The sequence below is a fragment of the Lethenteron reissneri genome, chromosome 35 (assembly GCF_015708825.2).
Source record: "Lethenteron reissneri isolate LAM-NWPU_2019-01 chromosome 35, ASM1570882v1, whole genome shotgun sequence".
NCBI classification, from domain to species: domain Eukaryota; kingdom Metazoa; phylum Chordata; class Hyperoartia; order Petromyzontiformes; family Petromyzontidae; genus Lethenteron; species Lethenteron reissneri.
The window spans coordinates 6,165,066-6,191,350 of NC_083813.1; the positions used below are offsets into that span (position 1 = coordinate 6,165,066).

Below are 26,285 nucleotides of genomic sequence, written 5' to 3' on the forward strand. Positions count from 1 at the left end.
GGAGGAGTTGTGTGGAAATCCTCCTCGTAGAGGTGTTTCAATCTTGATTCGATATGCGTTTGTGGTGGGTACAACCTCAGGGTAAGTGGGCGGGACTAGGGATGGAATTTGCAAGTAAATGTAATCGCAGAGAGGGTAGGGGAGGAGGGGGGGCTGTCTCAACGGGCGAGGGGGGGGAATTTACAGAGGGAACAAGGTGATAGAGAGAAAAGAAAAATATATCAAACTTAGAAATGTAATGCAACTCAAACCAACCAAGTTGAATACGATGCATTTTTTCGGAGCGGCCATTGTTGACTGAGCCGAGACCATCAGCTCACTCAAACTGTGGGAGCCTCGTCTTCTCGGTTCTTTCGGTAAAGTCACGTAGAATGGAAATAATAAATTTTTTTACAGTTAAATAATTCTCACGACGTTTCGGCCACAACGTAAGTAGCCGTCCTCAGGTGGAGAACAGGTCTGTGGAGGAGACAGAGTCTGAAGCCTCGTTGAATCATTCCAACCCAGGATTGCAGTGGTGTCGGCACACGCAGTGCGACACTTTGGATCGTAATCATCATCATCATCACCATCAGCCGTGTTCTATGCACTGCTGGAGGAATGCCTCACTCTGTCGGGACCCCACTCCCCATGGTCCCACCATGCCACAATCCATCTCGTTATTTTTTTTTTATAATTACTCTTGTTAAAAGTTGTTTTTGCAGCAGCTTAGATCCTGCTAAAGGCAGTGACGTTCAACTGTACCATAGCTCTGATATCGTATTCTATTCTTGTGCATGATGGCCACATGTTCAGAGCTAGATGACAATGTTGATGTCTGCCAGCCACGACAAGGGGAGAGAGTTCATGTCATTTTCTGCTGCTGCTCCTCCGTTAATGGGGCGCAGACGACAGTGGTCCATGGTTTGAGTTGCATGGCCACATTCACGCTGTGGCTTGTGTCTTTAATTTTCCATTCATGAAGGAGATGTGCGCATCGGCCTCTTGATGTTCTGATGCGGTTGGTGGTTGCATCGGTGTCTTTGAGGAGGAATTCTAGATTTGAAGTTTTCGTGACTGCAAGGGTCCATACTCTATGGTTTTTTCGGTAAAGTCACGTAGGTAAAAATAAGTAAATAAAATAACAATTAAATCACAGTAAATTACTGATACAGTAAATTACTGATACAGTAATTTAGCTGTGACGGTGCCACCTGAAGACGGAAGCTTGTGTCGCCTCCGAAACGTCGTGATTTAATTGTTATTTTATTTCTTTATTTTTACCTACATGAATTTAACGAAAAACCCAAAGAGTTTGAGGAGGAATGTTAAAGCCAGGAGGTGCGACGTTTGGGTCTTGCATTATGTGTTTATTGTGAACATCCACGGTGTTACACTCTGATCGCCGGCGTTCTTCCCGATCCGGGGCGAGGTTCTAGGATGGTGACAGCGCACGATCCCAGTAGGGGGGGTCGAGACCTTTTTAAGTCATCGATTTTTCTACCAATTATTAGTTCTATTATTCGACGACAGTAATCCAATGACACAAAAGTAGTTGGGGGTGGGGGGGGAAATTGTCGTCTCTTTTCCCAGATGTACTGCTGGATGGAAAGTGCAGGGTGGACACCACACTGGGTGTGGTTTGTAAGGGGGTCTTCCGCCTTCCTATGGGAGGCAGGATGTCTTGGAGGCCATCAATTATAAAGGGCCCGAGTAATCGACAACAACAACAAGAAGAACAACACAGTGTTTGATTACAGTGATCCCTCGTTTATCGCGGTTAATGGGGACCGGAACCCCTCGCGATAAGTGAAAATCCGCGAAGTAGGATTGGCCCCCTAGGAATTTCCGTATATGTGTGTGTGGGTACCAGAATGTTTAAAATATGTATATTTATACTTTATATATATATTTTACTTAAATCTATTTAATTATAAAACCTTAATATTATACACTCTCTCTCTCTCATACGATACGTATTATGGTGTTCTACACTCACCAATGACAGTAGTATCTTGAGACTTGACTCCAGTAATGACGATGACAATGACGATGACAATGACGACTAATGACAGACCTGTGCAGTTCGATGAATGTGATGATGAATGATGATGATGGTGTTACTGCACAGGTATAATGAGGCCTTTAAATCAGTTCGAAAAATCCGCGATGCACTGAGGCCGCGAAACTTGAACCCCGAAGTGGCGAGGGATTACTGTATATATATTTTTTTAAATATATAAATCAAACAAATGATGACCGCAGCAGAGATGGGAGTGTGAGATCGGCTTATTTGCGTGAGTGGATTGGATTGTGGCATTAAGGGACTGTAGGATGGGGATGGTGTTGAAAAGCCTTCATCCAGCAGTGGATTATTATCTATTTTGATAATAAATTAGCTGCAATTACAATACATTATTGGACCTTCATGGTAGGCTTCAATCACTTGCTTTAAACAGAAACAAAAATTTATTTTGACATTTTTTTAACAGTTTTTAATTCAACCACTTATCACCGAATTGAAGTGATTTCAAATCCCGAGGGGATAACTTGCTGCTGGTGCGGGGACTTAATCCGCATCACGTGCACTGTCAGTCGTCGCCCTGTCCTCCACGCTTTGCCTCGATTGTTTGTTTGGTCACGCAACGCTCGCCCATCATTGCCATGTTTTTGAATTGGCTAGTCGAGAGGTCATCTACCCATTCATCACCATAGTGCTCGTCTGATCCACGACGACAGTGTGGCGAGTCTTCCTCGTTGGGCACAATTGTGTCCACTAAGTGCCACGCCATAAACGGTTCCTCCATAATTATCGGGCAGGTATTCCACTCTTAAGCCCGAACACCTGGTGATATTGGCCAGACAATGTAAGCTCGCTTGGCAAAAGGAAATGCTCGCGTTATTTTGCCGACTGGAAACAATTCTCTTCCCATATTTTTTAATGTGTGTTATTTCTTCCTTGTTTTATTAGTCTTTCGTCCACTTTGTCTCGTATTGTTTTATCACGTCATGATGTGATTGTTTTAAAGTCACCCACGCCCTTAGCATAATACATGTTTCCACAATTTTGACGTAATAACTAAATATTTGGAATACTAATACAGTTCCATACACACATTCCTTTTATGCCTTTATCTTTGACAGTTTGATCTGAATAAGCAACCAGTGGCATATGAATTGTAAATAACAGTGATACCTTTCAGACATTTGTCAATCAGCTACAGGGTTAGAGCCTCCCCACACTGCATCAGTCAGTAATCGTGGTTGTTTAACCATACTTCACCCATGCTGTTCAGCATTCTGCTTTGTTGGCAAGGGGGGGGGGGGTGGGGCATCCAGGACAGGTTCAAATATTGTCTTGTCGGTTTACAGTGCAATGCACTAACCACCGCGCCATCACTAAACCAAGATACTGTATGGAGTGTGCAATAAAACATTGTAAGAGGATACCGTTGGCATATGCCAAGCGATGCGTTGCTTTTCAGACACTCGGCTCAGGAGCTGTTTGTGATAGCTCTGTACATAGGCATCCAGCGATCACTAAACATTCCTAAAAGCGCGACTCAAATTCACAACCTCCTACTTACAAAGCAAAGTACTTGTCCACTGAGCCTTCGTTATCTGTGGAATGCCATCGACAGAAAGAAAAGTCGTTCTTCACACAAGACCTGCTTGTTTGTGATCTTGAGTATCCATGACGGTAAAACAATTCGACATTGAATTTGAGTGAAGCATTGGGGTTGCAGGCTGAAATGTCACCGTTTTCACTGTTGGCAGTAGTTGAAGGTAATGCAAAGCAGGGGCCTGACACTACTTGTGCTGTATATACACACACACACCATTATTTTAAAGTGTTTCCAATATTAAACAGCAGTACATATAAGGCGCCTTTTGTGAGCTGCTTGCCTGTAGAATTATGCTTTGTTACAAGAGAGTCGCGTGGACATAGAGGGCAGGCCGGGAGGTGGCCTTAGTTTAGAGGAAGCACAATTTCATTCGAGAATGGCAAACACATAAAAGCGTACACTTGGCACGGGGATGCAGGCAGGCTTTCTGACGAGAAGCCCCTGTGCCTGAAACGCTATTCCCTTCACTCATTGGCCACTCAAAGAGTTCACAAGACAACCGCAACCAATATTGTTTCAGTAGGAACGAGTCTGTCGGCAGTGCATGACATCGCAGGCACACGCAAACCACTCCCCGAGCACCCTATTTGGTCGGGGCGACTTTCTCCGCCGCGCAAATTACTCGTCCGTGCGCTAAAACCTCCCCCCCCCCCCCGCACCCCCCTCCACCAAAACCCCTCTGCCGTGCCTCCAACGGCCCCACAGAGCCGATCGGCGCGGCCAGCGACGCGGAGGAGAAACGCGCCGACCGTCGCCAGGACCCGTGCGACTCCGCGAGCGATCGGCCCAAGGGGGACGAGGATGCGGCGCAGGGGATGGCAGGGGACAAAGGCGACGTGCGCTCGTCCGGCTCTCCGGAGCGAGAGGCGGCAAGCCCCTCGCCGGGCTGCCCCACCGAGTGGCAGCAAGTGAGCCTGGAGCTGCTGCAGTCGGGCGTGGCGTACCTCACCGGTAAACTGCGGCGCCGATTTCACGATGTAACGCGATTTTTGTCCACGGGTTAGTAAGTGTTATTTTGTAATTGCTTATGACTCGAAAGTATAGAAAATGGCTATTGTTCCCCAGGAACGTTTGCTTTTGTGACCGGGACTGTACGTGAAGGGATGACACATGCACACGTTTTTTCATTGAAAATAGGTAAATTTTTAAATATCACTGGCCTGGTCACAAAAGCAAAGTTTGTGGGGAATAATAGCCGTTTTCTGTACTTTTGAGGCATAAGCAATTAGAAAATGACACTTAGTACCCAGGAACAAAAGAATAATAAATTTGTCATACAATGTTATTAATGGAGTGGATTATTAACTTTGTCTTTGTGTCCTGGTCACAAAAGCAAAGTTTGTGGGGAATAATAGCAATGTTCTGTACTTTTGAGGCATAGGCAATTGGAAAATAACCCTTACTAACCCAGGAACAAACAAAAAAAATTATTTTTGTTACACAATTAATTTTCGATTGTTCTTCTGGCGGAGACGGTGGCGGCGTGGCACGTAGATGCCCTGTCGCCACGTTCGACAGACCCTACGGTTGCCGTCGTAGGCGCCCTGCTCGGCTGATGAAAAGCGAACGTTGCGTACGGATCCGTCCGCCGCTCGTGATTCAGATTGCCAGGGCGAGGTGTTTTTTCGGCGGGCACTTTTTTTGATGGGTGGCGAATTTAAATAAAGTTGCGTGTCCATTAAAAGTTATTTAGCAATAATGTATTTTGTATTCTTGGTTCTTTCGGTAAAGTCACGTAGAAGGGAAATAATAAAATAATAAAAATATAACAATAAAATAACAATTATCACGACGTTTCGGCCACAACACAAGCAGCCGTCCTCAGGTGAAGAAACAGAGCTGTCGGAAAGACGGCGTTCATTATTTCCCTTCTACGTGACTTTACCGAAAGAACCAAGAAGATGAATCCCTGCAGTCACGAAAGCTTTAAATCTAAATGTATTTTGTATATACTTCCTACAATTTGTCGTTTTGGTCTTATGCTAAGTTTATTTTAAAGTCATATGAATGTGTTATGCTAATATGAAATGTGATGACGATGTCAATGATCATCAAAGAGCGGAGAATGGTGGGTGCAGTGGTTAAGAATACTGAGCTATGAACTGAACAACCTGAGCTTAATTGTCGGTGACAGCTAACATGAGTGGCAAGACATACTTGCGCCACCCCCTTCACAACCCACACTGACCAGCGTGGTTAAGTATGGTCAAATAACGCCTATGACTAACACGGCATGGGGAGGCAACATTTATTACTCTTATAACAGATGTTTATTTAACATTTGTATGACGATTATGGTTAAGAATGCTTTAACAGCCTTACTGCCACTCTATTTATCTTCGTTGTGTTTATGTAACCTTTTAAAATGTTTGTTTTCCGTACCATGCTGTCCTTTCGCTGGAGTGACTTTCATAGTAGGTGCAGTCTTCTTCCGAACATGTTCAAATGTAAAGAGTGTGAACACAAATATCTCAAGACATAATACATATCCCCATTCGTACGACTCTTTTGTTAATGTAACATAGCCTGCATACAGAATACGCAGGACAGTGTTCCATAACACCATACAGTGTACATATTGCCAAGCGCATTACATCACCATCATTTCATCGCTGCGTCCCATCTTAAAAGTGCACCATTTGTAAAACCGGATGTAATGGCTTTTAACAGAAATGCGATGCACGTTATTACATCCAATTTTTCTGCCGTTATTGACTTCCATCGTAATTGACCTCCATCTTCGTCGCCATCTGCAGCAACACCTTAATGGAATGCAGCTCATGGCTTTAGTGCATGGTGGGTTAGATTGTCTCAAAGGGGCTAAACCCACCACTCGTTGATTCCTCCACCCGTGTTGAGGACTCGGTCTACCACGCTGACTGTTTCATCTCATCCACCACACTGTTCACTCGCCACACTGCAGGTCACAACAACTCACCCACCCACTCACCACACTGCAGGTCACAACAACTCACTTGCTCACCCACCCACTCACCACACTGCAGGTCACAACAACTCACTCACCCACTCACCCACTCACCACACTGCAGCTCACAACAACTCATTCACTCACCCACTCACTCACCACACTGCAGGTCACAACAACCCACTCACTCACCACACTGCAGGTCACAACAACTCACTCACTCACCACACTGCAGGTCACAACAACTCACTCACTCACCACTCTACAGGTCACACCAACTCACTCACTCACTCACCACACTGCAGGTCACAACAACTCACTCACTCACTCACCCACTCACCACACTGCAGGTCACAACAACTCACTCACTCACCACTCTACAGGTCATAACAACACCCTCACTCACCCACTCACCACACTGCAGGTCACAACAACTCACTCACTCACCCACTCACCACACTGCAGGTCATAACAACTCACTCACTCACCACACTGTAGGTCACAACAACACACTCACCCACTCACCACACTGCAGGTCACAACAACACACTCACCCACTCACCACACTGCAGGTCACAACAACACACTCACTCACTCACCACACTGTAGGTCACAACAACACACTCACCCACTCACCACACTGCAGGTCACAACAACACACTCACCCACTCACCACACTGCAGGTCACACCAACTCACTCACTCACTCACCACTCTACAGGTCACACCAACTCACTCACCCACTCACCACACTGCAGCTCACAACAACTCATTCACTCACCCACTCACTCACCACACTGCAGGTCACAACAACCCACTCACTCACCACACTGCAGGTCACAACAACTCACTCACTCACTTACACTGTAGGTCACAACAACTCACTCACTCACCCACTCACCACACTGCAGGTCACAACAACTCACTCACTCACCACTCTACAGGTCACACCAACTCACTCACTCACCACACTGCAGGTCACAACAACTCACTCACTCACCCACTCACCACACTGCAGGTCATAACAACTCACTCACTCACCACACTGTAGGTCACAACAACACACTCACCCACTCACCACACTGCAGGTCACAACAACACACTCACCCACTCACCACACTGCAGGTCACAACAACTCACTCACTCACCCACTCACCACACTGCAGGTCATAACAACTCACTCACTCACCACACTGTAGGTCACAACAACACACTCACCCACTCACCACACTGCAGGTCACAACAACACACTCACCCACTCACCACACTGCAGGTCACAACAACACACTCACCCACTCACCACACTGCAGGTCACAACAACACACTCACCCACTCACCACACTGCAGGTCACAACAACACACTCACCCACTCACCACACTGCAGGTCACAACAACACACTCACCCACCCACCACACTGCAAATCACACCAACTCACTCACTCACCACTCTACAGGTCACACCAACTCACTCACCCACTCACCACACTGCAGGTAACAACAACACACTCACCCACTCACCACACTGCAGGTCACAACAACTCACTTACTCACCCACCCACTCACCACACTGCAGGTCACAACAACTCACTTACTCACCCACCCACTCACCACACTGCAGGTCACAACAACACACTCACTCACCACACTGCAGGTCACAACAACTCACTTACTCACCCACCCACTCACCACACTGCAGGTCACAACAACACACTCACTCACCACACTGCAGGTCACAACAACTCACTTACTCACCCACCCACTCACCACACTGCAGGTCACAACAACTCACTTACTCACCCACCCACTCACCACACTGCAGGTCACAACAACACACCCACTCACCACACTGGAGGTCACAACAACTCACTTACTCACCCACTCACCACACTGCAGGTCACAACAACTCACCCACCCACTCACTCACCACACTGCAGGTCACAACAACTCACGCACTCACCCACTCACCACACTGGAGGTCACAACAACACACTCACTCACTCACCACACTGCAGGTCACAACAACACTCACCCACTCACCACACTGCAGGTCACAACAACACCCACCCACTCACCACACTGCAGGTCACAACAACTCACCCACCTACCCACTCACCACACTGCAGGTCACAACAACACACCCACCCACCCACTCACAACACTGCATGTCACAAAAACTCACCCACCTACCCACTTACCACACTGCAAGTCACAACAACACACCCACCCACTCACCACACTGCAGGTCACAACAACACACCCACCCACTCACCACACTGCAGGTCACAACAACACACTCACCCACTCACCACACTGCAGGTCACAAAAACTCACCCACCTACCCACTTACCACACTACAGGTCACAAAAACTCACCCACCTACCCACTTACCACACTGCAGGTCACAACAACACACCCACCCACTCACCACACTGCAGGTCACAACACTTATCTTTCTTCTCCTTCCCTCTCACTGCTGCATTTTGGAATTGCTTCACATCGCCTCTTTTCAATCCTCAATTTAAAGAAATGTTTTAAAATTATTATCCATGACAACTTTAAAAGTGCTGTTTGTCACTGGCCACTTGACATTTTGGGATTTTGGAGTCTGGGTTCAGCACCGTGATAACAAACAATATCTATCTCAGCTGCGGGAGGAAATCACCAACAAAATCCATGACGAAAAATCAGACAGTCACGCATCCCAAAGTCCTTATTAGGCCACGGAGTCACACAATGGCTAACTCTTGCGTTGAAACCCACTGGACTCCGCCTTAATATTACACTTTATTTTTACAATTTAACGCCCAGAATGACTATGGGAATGGATTTTCAGTGGACAGCACTAAATGAAAAGCTATGGTCGCTGACATCATTGAGAAAATCGATGGCACAGAGAGAGGTAGTGAGGCCATTGAGCAAAACTTGGGATTCATGTTATGAACTCGGACAGCGGTGGTCTTGCCTGAGGTCACAACATGTTGCTGTGGGAATTACTGATTGGTAGAAAGGAATGCCTTCAATATCTATAGCCATTATAGGTTCTTTTGGTAAAGTCACGTAGAAGGGAAGTAATAAAATAATAAAAATAAAACATAATAAAATAATTCTCACGACGTTTCGGCCACAACGCAAGCAGCCGTCATCAGGTGAAGACCAGGTCTGTCGGGGAGACAGCGTCTCAATGGATTAAGGTTATTTTAAGAAAGCAATGGTGCCGAGGGTTTATATTGGCTTGGAATCTCAACTGTAAACGTTTTGGCGAGAAAAGGCCAGTGTAATCATAAGTGAGCCACTTTATAGAGGTTCAGTGGTTTCCATAAAGTCATTCTTTGGATTATTGTCAAAATGGCAGTGTCTGCCATAAAATGGGCTTTACAGATGCACTGTAACATTCTCAAAAGTGTGCTATTTGTAGTGTGTAATAGCACTACTCCCTCAATCGAAAATAATTGTTACTAAGTGATAAGAAAAATGTATTATACTTCAATGGTTAGTATGCATTTGCAATATACTAAATAAACCCAGATTGCAATTGTTAACACTGACAATTGCATAATTAGTAGTGTTTCCATGTCTCTCATATGGGACATTCCGTGCCTTTCCCACCTGGTTCTTTATTAAGCAGCAAATCGGTGTGTTGGAACTGTGGTTCCCGTTCGGGGACCTGACACCCCAAAGAAAGGCCACTTTAACCATTGGCAGGTGCACTCACCAGGGCTAACAGATCGTGCAATTTTAAACACGCGATTCATAAAAAATAGCCTGTCGTACATTCGTGTTATTTTTTTCGGGCTCTACTTTTTACAAATGGGGCTAAAACATGTATATTGGCAAGTGGAAGAATATCTCGCGATCGCAGAAGAGTGGACAACTGGATTGAGTCGTGGGAAGACTTATAGTTTTCCCAGAAACCTCAAAAATCTGACGATCCTGGGAAAACCAGGGCGGGTGGCAATCCTAGTCCCAGAGGTTTGGGCAATTTATGTATATGTTTACAATCTACTTACATATTAACCCTTTCCCGTTCCGAGACGTCTGTAAGTTGCGGGGTCGGTCTCGTGCACCGCTAAAATCTCGGTTTGCGCAAGCGGTTATCGCTAATTTTACTTATAGAGGCATAGCGCCGTTGTTCTTAAAGGCATCGTACTCAACACAGAGAACTGTAACGACACAACCTCACTCTATGACAGCTTGCACCAAATTGTCCCCCATGCCCCTCCTGCATGGCCTTGTGGGAGCCTCGGTACCGATTAAGTTATCTTACTTTAAGTTTCTCCTCCGACTCCGATTCGGAAAAAAAACTGACGGCGTGCGCGTGCGTCGACCAAAAAGCACCCGAGATCGTCGTCGTTGGAATGAGAAACGGCGAGCCTAGCGGCCGTGGCGCTCGGTGGCGGCCGTCGAGTGGCCTCCGCGGTGAGCGAGGGACCGTGTTGTTGCCGACCCCGCAGGGAGCCGGGATCGAGGGGGGCGTGCGGTCGTCGTCGTGTGCGCTCGCAACACGGCGTGGCTCGACCCCGACTGTTGCAGCACGCAGCTGTGCCGCTTGCTGCTCTACCTCCGCTCCATTTCCAGGTACGTGCGCTCCGCGACGATCTCGGGGTGGTTTTCTTGGTCGCAGCGGGCGGACACTGCGGGGGGCGGCCCTCTGATGTGGCTTCTTCGGGTTGTGCTGCGCTTTGCTCGGCGTGATTTCTTGATCGTTCCCTCCACGTGCCGGGAGCTTGAGTGCGTTCCGGAAGAAGCTCCCCCCCAGCACGCGGCGAAATATGTCGGACACTGTGATGAACAATGCGCGATACAACCTGAGAACACACCGGGAGAGCTAATACAGCAAAGATATAGATCCCCCGTGTAGCCTGTAACAGACTGTTGAGGCAAGTGCTGTTAGCGGGCACTCGAGGGGGTGGGTGGCCAACACCACGCCCGGCCGCATTTGTTTCCCCAGTGGTGATGTTTGCACACTGCACCAGGTACTCATTTGAGGCTGAGTAGACCTAAGGGAGGCCCACGACCGGTTCAGATAATCGTCAGTGGTGTTGGATCGTGAGCGGAAATCAAACTCGGGTCGCCGGGTTCGTAGCGCAGCAGCGCGCTCACCACTCCACTCACCGCTCCCCCAAGAGCTCTAGACCACAGCGGTGAAATCGATGCGGCCGTGACTCGGCAAGTGCCTGCGTAGCTTGGGCCGTTGTCTATGGAGCAGGGGGAAGCGTTGGACGATGACATCGTTACTGGCAGCGCACAGCTGTAATGTACCACCGTGAAGCAAGGTTGGCGGATCACCGAGAGATTATTGTGTACGTGCGGCACCCCACTGCCAGGGCTTAGGATGTGGTCCGTAGAAAATGCGAGATTTTTTGGCTCGTCTGGCCAGAGGATTTGTTCAATATTATTATTATTATTTTTACTCTGGCAGCTGCGATAGAGCAAGTAAGCCGATTGACCTATCCGTGCAGACATTTGAATGTTATCCCATCGCGACATATAAAAAATTAACTAATTGTAGATTGTCGAGTATTTAAATATTGCGCACAGTTCTAACTAGCCGTGATCATCTTGCTTTGCGGCCGGCGCCGCCTGATATCGTTGAGATCTTCGTTGAGTGCGTGCCGTCTTCTTCGTATGGCCCAGAGCGGTGTGACGCTGCTCACGTGACGAGTGGCGTGCTGAGCAGCACAATGTCAGTCTCAATCCGAAGAGGAGGATGAGGAGGGTTTTTTCTTGTTGTTCACGTGTCAAAAGAATTATTTCCATCATGCGTGGAAAAGTTTTTTTGGCCTGGCCGGTGGGCGGCTGGCAGGGAGGAAAGGGGATGGAGGCGGGGTGGGTGGGGGTGTTTTCGTGGGGGCCTTTTGCGAGGGGAATGCTTCGTGTTTGTTCAGGTGGATGGACAGCTGGGGTGGGGGTGATGGGGGGGGGGCGTGGTGCTAATCATATTGGTGGCCTGTCAGATTTCACACCCGGCCTCCAAGGCAGGGAAGGAGAGAGAGAGAGGACAGCCTTACACGCGTGTGTGGATACACACTCGGGGGTGGTGGGGAGGATCAGGGACCGCAAGTCGGGGCCGTTGTGCTTTGCCGAGAGACTGATTCTGAATGAACGCAGCAGCATGATTGGGATTCGCTCCAGCCATTCACTCGCTCATTCACATCTGAGTCACTCTTCCATTGCCACTACCGAGAATACTGTTGCCACAAACAACGTCACACGTTGATTCCTCCCCTCGTGTTAAGGACACGGTCTGTCGGACACCGACTGTGTTCAACCACCACTCCGCAGGTCAAAACGCTTCTGTTTTACCCCCAAGTTCTATTAGCCTTCCTCAATTAAAAAGAAAAACATATTTACTCATCTGTTACACCTTAAATCAGCAGTCTCCAACCTTTTTGGCACCAGGGACCGGTTTCGTGGAAGACGATTTTTTCACGGACGGAGTGGGGGTGTCATCATTGGGTCTTTCCCCATTTTCTAAGAAGCTTTCCAGCGACGTTTGTGTTTTACTCATTGTGACTACTAGGGGTTAGAGCTTGTGGGCTTACCAACACTGTGACTGAGACGAGTGCGCAGTGCGGGAAAGAGGCGCGTGGTAAATTAAATAATGGGGGCGGGCCACGCGCGGACTCACCGCTCACCACTATGCGGTGTGTAGAGTGTGTACACACACGGACTCACCGCTCACCACTATGCGGTGTGTAGAGTGTGTACACACACGGACTCACCGCTCACCACTATGCGGTGTGTAGAGTGTGTACACACACGGAATCACCGCTCACCACTATGCGGTGTGTAGAGTGTGTACACACACGGACTCACCGCTCACCACTATGCAGTGTGTAGAGTGTGTACACACACGGACTCACCGCTCACCACTACGCGGTGTGTAGAGTGTGTACACACACGGACTCACCGCTCACCACTACGCGGTGTGTAGAGTGTGTACACACACGGACTCACCGCTCACCACTATGCAGTGTGTAGAGTGTGTACACACACGGACTCACCGCTCACCACTACGCGGTGTGTAGAGTGTGTACACACACGGACTCACCGCTCACCACTATGCGGTGTGTAGAGTGTGTACACACACGGACTCACCGCTCACCACTATGCGGTGTGTAGAGTGTGTACACACACGGACTCACCGCTCACCACTATGCGGTGTGTAGAGTGTGTACACACACGGACTCACCGCTCACCACTATGCGGTGTGTAGAGTGTGTACACACACGGACTCACCGCTCACCACTACGCGGTGTGTAGAGTGTGTACACACACGGACTCACCGCTCACCACTATGCGGTGTGTAGAGTGTGTACACACACGGACTCACCGCTCACCACTATGCGGTGTGTAGAGTGTGTACACACACGGACTCACCGCTCACCACTACGCGGTGTGTAGAGTGTGTACACACACGGACTCACCGCTCACCACTATGCGGTGTGTAGAGTGTGTACACACACGGACTCACCGCTCACCACTATGCGGTGTGTAGAGTGTGTACACACACGGACTCACCGCTCACCACTACGCGGTGTGTAGAGTGTGTACACACACGGACTCACCGCTCTCACCTCCTGCTGCTGTGCGGCCCGGTTCCTAACAGGCCACGGACCGGTACCGGTCCACGGCGCGGGGGTTGGGGACCCCTGCCTTAAATCGGTCTTCTTCATTGCGTGGCCTTCAGTGCGACCCCTGACGTGCAGCCCCTGACAATACACAACGCGTGAATACACCCCCCATCATCATCGTATTGTCAAACCCCAAATGTTTTCAAACGTGTGGCAGCCCTCACGCTGATATTCTATCGGATAAAGTGCCCCCCCCCCCCCCCCGATTATTATTGAAGAACACTGCCTTAAATGGTGCTTATACTCTTAGGTTTTTTCGGTAAAGTCACGTAGGTAAAAATAAATAATAAAAGATTAATAATAAAAATAATAGAAGAAATAATAGAAATAAAATAATAAATCACGACGTTTCGGAGGCAACACAAGCTTCCGTCTTCAGGTGGAACCGTCACAGCACGATTGCTGTATCAAGTAAAGAGACATTTTATTTTATTTCTATAATTTCTTCAATTATTTGTTATTATTTATCATTTATTATTTAATTTTACCTACGTGACTTTACCGAAAAAACCTAAGAGTATGAATCCTTACAGTCACGAAAGCTTCAAATCTAGAATTAAATGGTGCCGTTTGTTGCTGGCCGCTGAGATTTTCGGACATTGAGGCTTTGTGTGCTCAGCAACCGTAATTAAAATGCACCTCCAATGAAGACGGTTGGCTACGTACGGTGCGAAAGAAGTTCAACATACATCCATAATGAACAAGGAACAAGCATTCTGGTTTTTACGTAATTGCATTGGTGTCCAGTGTCCTTCAGTGGGCATCTGGAAGGATGCTCTATCACCTTTGCTTGAATGTTCATGCAATTCATAACTCTTAGATGCAAAGTGTTAGGTTCACTTGTGGATCTTTGTTTCCCTTGTTTGCAGTTTTCTCCAAAAAATGTGCCGATATCTCCATCAGCAATAACGGGGCAAATTGGCCTAAGCAATTGAAATTCTCTATGTATGGACAAATGTAGACTGCGCCAACACATCGTCAGTGCAGTGGTACCAACCTGAAAGTTCAAAAAGTCATCGGCATCATTATGGAGAATATTAATAACAAACTAAATCAGCAGATCTTCCGTCCCCTTCACGTGCCCTTCTCTGCCACGTAAAAAAATATACAAGTGTCTTAAACAACCCATCAACCGCACGGCCTTCTTGGAATGCAAAATATAAGCAGCACTGAATCAAGACAAGCAAACTCTGGAACCGTTTCTTTACGATGTGGATCCTAGTTCCGTGCAAAATTATATAATACAAAACATGTAAATTGGCAACAGAATCTCCAGAAAGTGACATCACACACATCAGAATGTTGGTAAATGCTATATAGAGAAGAATGTGTGCATTTAAGCTTTAGTTATGACAACCAGAGCAGATATTTAAGCACTGTACATAGCAGTGCTTCTTCCTGGGTTACATTTATACTATATTTTAACTTTGGACAACGTATTATTTTCTAAAGGCACAGTTACATATTGTGAATGCAAAATATCAACGTGGTTTTGAATGGCTTATTGCTAGGGTCGTACGTAGACTTTGGCTGCAAATAAACCCAACATGGCTTTAGTTTGAGACCCTGACATTCAAAACGAGACATCGATCAAGTGTCTCAGAGAAGGGGCAATACATTCCTGTTCGGGGGCCTTAGCAACGGGAGTATTTCCTGCGCGAATTCTCCAAACCAAAAATGTCCGTACACCTGTACACCCCCCCCCCCCCCCTCCCCAGAAACGATGCCCTGATTAATCTGGCCTCACCGCACGGTCTCACTACCCGTTGGCCTCCTGGTCGTTGATTAGCCACGGAAACGGCGTGCGCTTGTAGGTTGGCAAGTCGGTGCTCAGCCGCCCCACACGACATGGATTTTAAGGTCTGCGCCTAAACCTGCGTGGAGAGCGCTTGGCTTGGCGGGTCCTGGGCTGGAGCACGCCAATAATACGTCCGCACTCGTTAAACGCATGGGCAGGCGATGCGCGTGTCCCCCGTTTCTGTCAAATAAAGGCCACGCGCGTTGGTACGTACTTATGTTTGTATGTACGTATGTTGAACGTTTTTCGCGCCGTGCGTAGCCAACCGTGTTCGTCGGAGGTGCGTCGCCCACCCAGCTCTGCCTCCCGGCGCACACTCCGGTGCCAAACCATCTCTGTGCGTTTTTAAGTGATTTTTTTTCAAACGTTTTTGATTTTTTTTCACTGCATCCTAAAAAAACTGGAGCGGGTACGCGCGTGCGGTTTCTTCCGTGCGCAGGGGTGCCGTGCGCGAGATGGGCCTCACTGTGGTCGTCGACGCCAGGAAGGTTCACCCTCTGCCGGCCCTGTTCAAGGCCTGCACCGCCATGCAGGTGAGCTCCCATCACTTCTTCGGACACGTGGATAACAAGTGGATATAAAAAAAACAGTTTGATTTTACTCTTCTTGGTTCTTTCGTTAAAGTCACGTAGAAGGGAAATAATAAAATAATTCTCACAACGTTTCGGCCACAACGCGTGAGAATTATTTTATTATGTTTTATTTTTATTATTTTATTATTTCCCTTCTACGTGACTTTACCGAAAGAACCAAGAAGATGAATCCCTGCAGTCACGAAAGCTTTAAATCGAAATTGAACAGTTTGATTGTTAAGAAGCGAAATTTCGCAGCGCGCCACGCTGTGTTTTGCTTTTGCTTTGCCGCGTGCATATTACGTTTTCTGTCCTGCCGCCTTCCGTTGTAATTTATCTGTCACGCCAACGCTTTGGAACGTGTTTCTTCGGCTTGCAAATAGGGGAACGTTTTCCGATTGGAATCGCTCCGGAGGCACAAAAGCGTTCGGAGCGTGTTGCTCAGCTGTGCCGTCAACGTGCGCGCGTGTGCAAATGTTCAAGATGAAAGTATGCAACGTACAGTTCGAGTGCATATATACGCAAACGCACGAACTGCTGCGGAAGAGCTAAACGCCCAAGGGGAATTGATGGAGGCAGTCTTGGTTAATGCAGGCCATTGAATGTAAAAACATTGGTCAAAACTGGGGGAGACTCTTTAATTTCTCCTCCACGAATACCATTGCAACTGCAGCCGCCTGCATTTGGAAACGCTTGCAACGGGAAATAAGAAAAGCCGTAATAAAATTACAGCCGGGAACAATGTCTCCTGGAACTTTGCAACCTGTAACCTGCTGCAGGAAGTTGACATTGTAACGTATCTCTTGAAGGGGTGGGAGGAAGGGGGGGGGGGGCACCTGGCCTTATTAAGTTAGGCGCAGTAATTGATTCATAGAATTGACACGCGGTTCATTGTGCACAACAATGGACACAGCGGGGGTCGGTAAGATGTGATTAGGGCAGGGTACCCAAGAATGGAATGCCCTGTAGGTAATTGTAAACACCTGGGTGCCTTCGTTAAGGCTCAAAGGCCGAAGCTCGCGTGCACAGCTGTAATTCGCAATTAACAGGCATTGAGGATATTCTTGCCTGCTGGCTATGGTGGGCAAGAATATTGGATAGATTCATAATACAGGTTTTTTTTGGGTAAGATCGCGCAAATGTATAAATGTGTCGTTAAACCCGCCACCACCCGACACAGCCAAGGGTTGTCACGTAAACAGAACGTGGCCAATTCGTCACTAGTACAGCACACCGGTGTGTTGGAGAGCCAAGCCACAACATTTACAATCTGAGTAGGACATTTCACCAGTAATTGCAATTAGCTTCATCAGGCGAGAGCCAGATTGGCAACAGCCAGCCCAATATTGGATGGGTTTAAAAAAGGGTTAGGAAAATTGTATTCTTGATCATGTACAGGATATGACTGTGAACGTTTGCGGTTTTAACGGTGGGAATTGTAATAATAATATTGTATACCTGCCACTATAGAGGGCGATTTCTTGCTCATATTTACGTAAATGTTGTCACTTATACGGGTGATGTCCGTCTAGATACCCTCAGACAATAATCGGGAGAATGTACCCATGGAGAGAATGCAACATTTTATTTCAAAGCCTTTTCTCTGCCTCTTGCCAATCGCAATGCACTTAGTCAAGCTTTTAAAACTCTGCTTTGCAAGGCGTGCAGCATTATCACTTTTCACATTTGTTGTGAACGAGCGTGGAATTTGTTTTGTTATTTAACACATAAATAGCATTGCTCTATCATTTCCAGAGCTGCAGTATAAACGTTGAATCTTGACTTAAAGCATTCGTGACTGCAGGAATTAATATTCTTTGTGTCTTCGGTAAAGTCACCTAGATAGGTTTAAAGAAAATAATAAAAAAAAACCTGTTATTTTCTTTGAACCTATCTACGTGACTTTAACAGAAGAACCAAAGAAGAGTATAAACGTTATATTAAAACACAATGCTGCAATGGCAAAAACCTCAGAATTCCGGTGTCAACTTTTCAGTGAGTTAATGACAAATGGTACAGTGACTTGTGTACGCCTGACTGCACTACAAAGCCGACAGATTGCCTGCTGTCAAACAACTGCCCAAGCGTTTTTGAAAGTCAACGCACATTGCCAAAATTGTTTCCATCCCAAGCAGGGGATGCTCTTTTGATGGCTATTATTGAAACATATTTTGGTGTGGTACACAGATATATCAACAATAAACCTTGAAACACTGCAAACAATCCTCCCCTTTTGAATGGCCACAGAGCGGGATGACAAATTTATTGGGGTCCAAATATTTTCTCGCTGTTGGAAAGGTTTCCGTCTCCTGTTTACGGCAACGCGACCGCACGTTGTCCCGCGGGATCGTAGGCCTAGTGCACGGTTCAAAGTGGAAACCGCCGCATCCTGTTGATTGGATGCTGTCCGCGCGCGTTCATCCACTTGTTTTTTTGAGCCACATTCTCTCCCCCAGCCGCCGAGCAGATTCCTTGGCGGCATTCCTTAAACGTCGTCGCTGCGATGCTGACCATTCTTGAGATGTTCTCTCTTCCCCCGGACAGACGAATCTTTGTTCAATGATCGCCCGAGCAGGTGTTGAATCATTTGGGACACGGCAGCTGTTCCCGAATTCACACCGAATTAATTGTATTTGTTTGTTGCTTACATTTTTCTTGTGGTAGGCTACATGAGTATGTTGGCATGATTCTTTCGTTTCAAAAACCTCGTTTCAGTACTCGATTAGTAAAATTGGATCTGCAGATGACGAGATTGTAATAACATTTACTGAAGGGTGACTCGCAAGGGCAGAGCATGGAAGTAAACAGTTTCCCTTTCTACTTCCCAAGACCGACAAAATAACCATTGACCCTCTACAAAACAGTTTTATCACAGTAGATCCTGTACAAGTAACAATTAATCAATTTCGTTTCTTCCCTCTATTTCACATTTCGCCCAAGTGTTTGTACGCTGTCATTCAATTGTTTCTACTTGAGCGAACTCAGAACACAACTGTAAAAAATAAAAATCACATTTGTACCTTCTCTTAACTTGTTTTATACGTACATGTATGCATCTTTGCATGTATATCTCTGTCACTCTGGCAAACCCTGTAGCATATGATCTGGATTCGTCTTGCTCTTCGTCGTGGTTTTCAGTGGCTGCGCACGTTGTGGATGGGTGTTCAAGTAAAGTGCGTCAGTGACCCATCTTGTACCTGGACGTCCTCAAAGTGGTCACTCTAGGCCGGTTCGGCTCGATAGAGAGTACATTGAAAGATTCATATTCTTAGGTTTTTTTCAGTAAAGTCACGTAGGTAACATTTTTTAATTTAAATTAATAAAAGTAAAATAAAAATTTTAAAAAAATCACGACGTTTCGGAGGCAACACAAGCTTCCGTCACAATACGACAGCTGTATCAAGTGATACAGCAATCGTGCTGTGATGGTTCCACCTGAAGACGGAAGCTTGTGTTGCCTCCGAAACGTCGTGATTTTTACTTTATTTTTATTTTACTTTTATAAATTTTAATTTTTTACCTACGTGACTTTACCGAAAAAAACCTAAGAATATGAATCCTTGCAGTCACGAAAGCTTCAAATCCAGAATGAAAGACGTATGTTCACAATCATTGCCCTTGCCACAGCCTCTCCTTCCTGTGTCTCTTCACTGTGGATTGAGACATTCAACGGCGGCGTCCTGCGTCCAGCGCATCAGTAAAACAAATCCCTGAAGCCCACTGCCCCACCAAGAGCATGATTTCACGCAGTGATAATATTTGACAGCGCGACGTAGCTTTCCACATGTTTACGGTCACTTAAGCGTCACCGTTGTTGCATTTACATCCCTTTTTGCAGCGCTGCCATATGTTTCAACAACAGACTTGTCATGTCCTTGGGCTCGGAATCTGTGCTTATTCTTTTTTTTTATTTGGGGGTAGCATTTGAGCTGGCTGGCCGGAATGCGGAGCTCCCAGCCAGCCTGCGAGTGCAAGGGGCTGTGGGATTTAAATCTCTCGTGAAATTACTGTAACTCGCTGACCCCCCTCCAGTCCGGTGAGAGTCTCGCGCGATGTCTGCCGACCCGCACAGGGTTGGTTCCTGTCTCGACTTCCCCCCCCCCCCACTACCGTTGTGAGGTTGTTCGGCCGCAGACATGGGAAGGCCTTTGTTAGAATGTCCAAATCCTCGCTGTGCTCGCACAAGAATTAAGACATCTTACATTACACGAATGATACACCTGCAGCATTATTGTGTACTGTGTGCACAGTGTGCATTCGATTGTTCTTGTTTTCAGCTGCCACGTGAATGATAACGATAGAAAATATTTGTTAAAAAAACCCACGCCATGTTATGCAGTCCTGCGATTAAGTATTATTACATTGGTGTTTACGTTTTTTAAACATAGGCTATCGATAACATTCTTCATCCGTTGGCATTTACATATCAATTAATATTATTAATGATTATAAACATGAGTCATTTTGTTGGAGGGGCACTCTAGAGCACCGCTTTAGTGGGAGGCCCTTCCAGCAGTGGCATAAGCGAGCAATTTCATGGCTGCGCCTTTATCCCTTTGACCACCGCTTTTCTATTTCCCCCCCTCCACCCCCCTCTCCGCCGGAAATCGAGAGTGGAATGCACTCGATGTAATTGTAATGAATAAATAAAGCCTCGACGGCCACCGCAAAACTATTCGCCACCCTAATCTCACGTCTGAGCTACAACCGTTGAGCCGCGCTCCAGCCAATTGCACCCGAGTTATTGCAGTGATGGGTGTTTGGACGATATGGCAACTGGTGCTCCATTGTGTCACGGAAGAGATGCAATGGGTGCAGCACAGTTGATGAGAGGTGGGGGGTGGGTTTACGTGACCCACTGCTTTTATTGGCTCAAGTTTAATGGAGAAAGCATTTACGCTATGAGACCTCCTTTACCAGTGGCAAAATATAATAGCAGCTTTTTACCCTTTCAACTGGTACAAAACTGACACCTTTATACAATGGATCATGTTTTCAATAACCACAACACAAGCAGTCAAAATGCAAACAAAAAGAAACAACTCTGATAATGACCTACTATTATATTTTGCCACTGGTAAAGGAGGTCTCATAGCGTAAATGCTTACCCCGAGCTCTCAATACTCTGATGGTGCGCTGTTTTTGAGTTGTACGCCTTTTGGCGTCATCTGGTCCAACACCAATGGAGACTAGGCTCTAAGTAAAAGCTGTCTCGGGTGTGGACCAATAAACTTAAAGGACAGTGCACATTATCAGAGTTATGTTCTTTTGTTTGTATTATGACTGCAGGTATTGCGGTCTATGCAAACATGACTCCTTGTAAAAAGGTGTCAGTTTTGTTGCCAGATAGAAGGGTAAATAACCAATTATCATATTTTTACTGGCAAATGAGGTTCCCATAGTGTAGATGCTTGCCCCGAGCTCTCATACTCTGATGGTGCATTGTCTTTGAGTTGTGCGCCTTTTGGCGTCATCTGGTCCAACACCAATGGAGACTAGGCTCTAAGAAAAGCTTTCTCGGGTGTGGACCAATCAACTTCAAGGACAGTGCATATCATCATTATCAGAGTTGTTTCTATTTGTTTGCATTTTGACTGCTTGTGTTGTGGTTATTGCAAACATGATCCCTTGTATAAAGGTGTCAGTTTTGTACCAATTGAAAGGGTAAAAACCTACTATTATCTTATGGGGAACTTTGCTCATTGCCCATGCAGGACAACGGCGTTTGACAAACGCCGTGGCTTTGACGCTGAGCACTGACCCTTCGGGTTTCTTTTTTCTCTCCTGACATTGTTTTTCTCCAGGAGACGATCGCCAACAGCCTGCACTCCGTGCTGATTCTGGTAGACCGAGAGCCCTCCTTTAAGCTGGACAAGTCTTCAGTCGTCCAGGTGAGTTGACATGTGCAAGGGCAATCCCTGCTTTTCGGTTGTGCCGCCTTAAGTCCAACCGAGAGCCCCACATCCGAGTAATTATCAACTGCTAAAGAAAAAATGTGATTTCATTTATGGTTTCTAATCTACTGTATATTTGATATGTAGATTAGAATGGCCGTTTGCATATTATATTTGTACCACTTTGCAATCAACCGGCATATTAAATTAATGTTTTGGTTGATCAAATGAAAGCCATTGCACTTTTCTCTTGCAGTCCAATACGGTTCCATAGATTTATATATTGTATATATGTAGGAACCTTCAAAATGCTTGTCCTGAACTTTTTTCGTGTCTCTAATTCGAAAACACTTTTGAGCACGCATATGTGTTTTTTTACGTGAATTTCACAAACTTCACAAATTGTGGTGTCTTCCCTTCAAGTTTGCACGAAATACAGTTCATTGACATTGTTTAATTTATAGATTCTAACCCAGCAGTTGTCCACACACGCACAATAGTAGCTTGATTTATAATGTGTCATATGGAGGGAAAGCACACAACAAAGTTTAACCACTGGTATTTTGTAACCACAGTGATCTTGCAGCCACCAACTCATTAAATGTTGCCCTTTGCGCACCACACTTTGATGAGTCAACCCATCTGGGAGAAATGTGGCCGTGGCTCTTGCCTTAGACGGCAGAGCTGGCTGATGGGCAACCTGCAGAGGTCGCAAACGGGTTTTGTTTCCTTACCCGTACCCGGCCGTACCAGGGTCGCAAACGGGTACCCGTACCCGTACCCGTCCGGGTACGGGTACCCGTTCCCTACCCGTACCCGTACCCTACCCGAAATGAATGACAAACGGTGACTCACCAATGACTCACGGCCTACCCGTACCCGTACCCGGCCGCACCAGGGTCGCAAACGGCTACCCGTACCCGGCCGGGTACGGGTAGCCGGGTATCGGGTAGGGCACGGGTATCGGGTATCCGGTTGCGACCTCTGGCAACCTGGTTCTGGGCTCGCGATGCTCAGGAGAACTCTGCAGACCAAAGGCTCATGGCACCGCTGTGTTGACCGTCCTGTCGGCTAGCACTTTTAAAATCGCCAACTCAAAAAAATCACCGCTGGGTTGTCTCGGCTTACGAGGGCAAACGGCGGAGACCCAAACCCAACCATAGATCTCGTGCGTGGCCCCCCGATGTGGATGTGCCGTCTTGTTCGTGTGTGTGTCAAGTTCACAGCCATGGCAGTATACTGTTGTACAAGAGTCGTGATCATTGGCTTGATTGGCATGAATGGCATACACAAGTTTGGGCAAGAAAGAGACGGAGAGAGAGAGAGAGACAAGCCCCTCGGCTCATTCATTGAAATGAAACTTCAACCCTCCAATGTATTATTACGTTGTCGCACATGTGCATGAGGGTAGCTGCATCTTCTGGGTAAGAGCTATTGTGCCGAGCATGCTCAGTCTCTGCCAGTAGCCTGGTTAGTACAAGCTGTCTGGTGCAATTTTCTACGTCGACGCATAATTGCGCGGCTGTTTTCAGCCATGCCTTCCGCTATTGGGATGACCTCTCTGACCTGATCTCTGCAGACGCCTAAGTTGAGGGGTGTTGTAGCAGACCCAAGTTGGCCACATTACACCAGACCTCACTCTAAACTAAACTATTTGACTAAACTATTTTAATTTGACCAAGTAAGGCCCACAAGGCTTTACAGCTCTTTTTCAGAAGCGACTTGGCCACAAATAATATCTCAACGAAGCGGCTTATCATCATGTGGACATTTATATCAGCCAAATACTCTAAACGTGTGATGTTGATTCTAAATGTGGATGGAAAAACCGGAGGGCCCGGAGGAAGATCCACGTGACTGCGTGGAGAGAGACACACAAACTCGAAATATACAACAGGCGTCAGGGTCAGGATTGAACCCACGACCTCCTGCATACCCGACGAGGTAGTTAACATCTCTTAGCCACCGTGATGAAGATGAGAGAGAGAGAGAGACACACAAACTCCAATTTACAGCAGGCATTAGGGTCGTAATCGAACCCACGACCTCCTGTATACCAGGCGAGGTAGTCAACATCTCACCACCGTGGCACTCATCCCTCCACATGAGCCTCCGCTGCACCTTCATCGCCAATCTGGCGGCGTTTGAATTGAGACTCCTCTGCTTACCGAGCGATGCCTAGTGCGATAGGCTGAATGAGGTCACATACTCCAGCGCGCTGTCATTTCCGTTAAAATAATACTGTAACGGTAATGTATTTAAGACTGTCCTGATACACACGTATGTGTGTGTACATATTTATACACGACACAGTCAACTAGTCAATCGGGGCAGGTCACTAACACGGACACTGGATAATGAAAGCCCTTAGTCTTCCCGGCTGCCTCCACCCCCCCCCCCCCCCTCTCCAATACTCTCCTCTCTCTATTACCTCTTCAGCATAACAATAAAAAACCTCTTCTTTATCCACAATCTCATAATGCCCGTTACTTGCTTCACGCACCACTCTCTTGGGATTCAAGATGTGTTGCTTTTTTTCAATGATTGGACTACTAAACTTGAGAAGCACGTCTACCCCAGAAGCTTTACACTAGAGAGCTTAGAGGTGCTGGCTTGGTTCATCAAATAGTTCTATGCAAATTAATATGAAGGGGGGCTTTGGGATAATTTGCCATTGAACAAAGATGGTCACCGCATCGCAGCGCTTTCAGATGCGCTTCTGTGGCCATTTGGAATGCTCTTCCGATATTAGGAAGCTACTGGAGTTATGCACTTTTAAATCGAGATTGAACACTCATTTCTCTAGAACTGCTTTTTGTGTTTTGTTTGTTGTCCTTCTCCCGCACCTCCGATTCGCACGGTTGGCTATGATCGGTGCTAAAGAGGTTCAACATACGTACAGAGCACGATTCCATCTTCTTGCCGCTTGCTCCTTGACCATGCGGTGCGGCACTGCCGTGTTTCCCACTCTGTTGACGGGGTCCGTTCCGACTTTGCTCCACTCCGCAGTACGACATCGTGACGTCGCTCAAATCGCTCTACAAGCACATTGATCCGGCGCAGCTTCCGCAGGAGTTCGAGGGCTCGCACCCCTACTGCCACGAGGACTGGCTCACGTTCCGCATGGTATGTATGTCCGCTTGTTGAACTTCTTTCGCGCCGTATGTAGCCAACCTTCGGCGTGGCGCAGCCGCGGCCTACGACCCCCAAGCCGGCGCGCTCGCTCGCGGCATCGCCAACCGGAACGATCAGTAGCGGAGTGAAGCCACTCCTCGGAGAGTGAGGACCACTCCTCGGGTCCGGCTATCTGGCGAGAAGTGAGACGTGAAACGGCACCGTTTGGGTGGAGGGGCAACGTCTCTTCAACACTTTCGGTCCGTCTCACCGTCTGTCTCTGTGACGTAGGCGCCATGACAATTCTTGTAAATATCATCCAATGTAAGTGACATTTTAGTTTAGAAAACTGGGCAAGTTTATTCAATGGTTATCCAAAGATTGCCGATTTAAAAAATCTAATGGCGATAATTAACCTTTTCGGCAAAAGGTGATGACGTAGCACAAGTAAGTGCATGCTGATGCCTCCCCACGGCACTGTCGTGTGTGAGGCCTCGCAGCCTTCGTTTGCCTGTCGCTCAGCAATTCTTCTCGCCCACTGGCCATCAGCCCTTCCAGCGTTGTGTCCTCACCGGGGCCACTTGTTTCGTGTTTTTTTTTTATCGACGGTCACGATGACGTCTTTTAACCTTCGTGTGTTGATCATGAGTAAGTGATGTAAATCCTTATGATGTTTCAGAAGGGCTATAAAGCTGCAAAAATAATAACTTAGTCACGTATTATCTTTGCTGTCTTGGTGAACT

General features: G+C 47.0%; 1 protein-coding gene across 6 annotated transcripts in view; it reads left to right on the top strand.

Moving 5' to 3' along the window:
* LOC133350850 (uncharacterized) overlaps nucleotides 1–26,285 on the top strand; it is a 173,193-nt gene that overhangs the window by 112,264 nt on the left and 34,644 nt on the right. For all 6 annotated transcript variants that reach the window (XM_061565644.1, XM_061565641.1, XM_061565643.1 and 3 more), the window contains 5 exons: nucleotides 4,311–4,556; nucleotides 10,982–11,105; nucleotides 16,402–16,495; nucleotides 22,339–22,425; nucleotides 25,438–25,554. In XM_061565644.1, coding sequence (XP_061421628.1) covers nucleotides 4,311–4,556; nucleotides 10,982–11,105; nucleotides 16,402–16,495; nucleotides 22,339–22,425; nucleotides 25,438–25,554 — 668 coding nt within the window. The remainder of the gene's footprint in view (nucleotides 1–4,310; nucleotides 4,557–10,981; nucleotides 11,106–16,401; nucleotides 16,496–22,338; nucleotides 22,426–25,437; nucleotides 25,555–26,285) is intronic.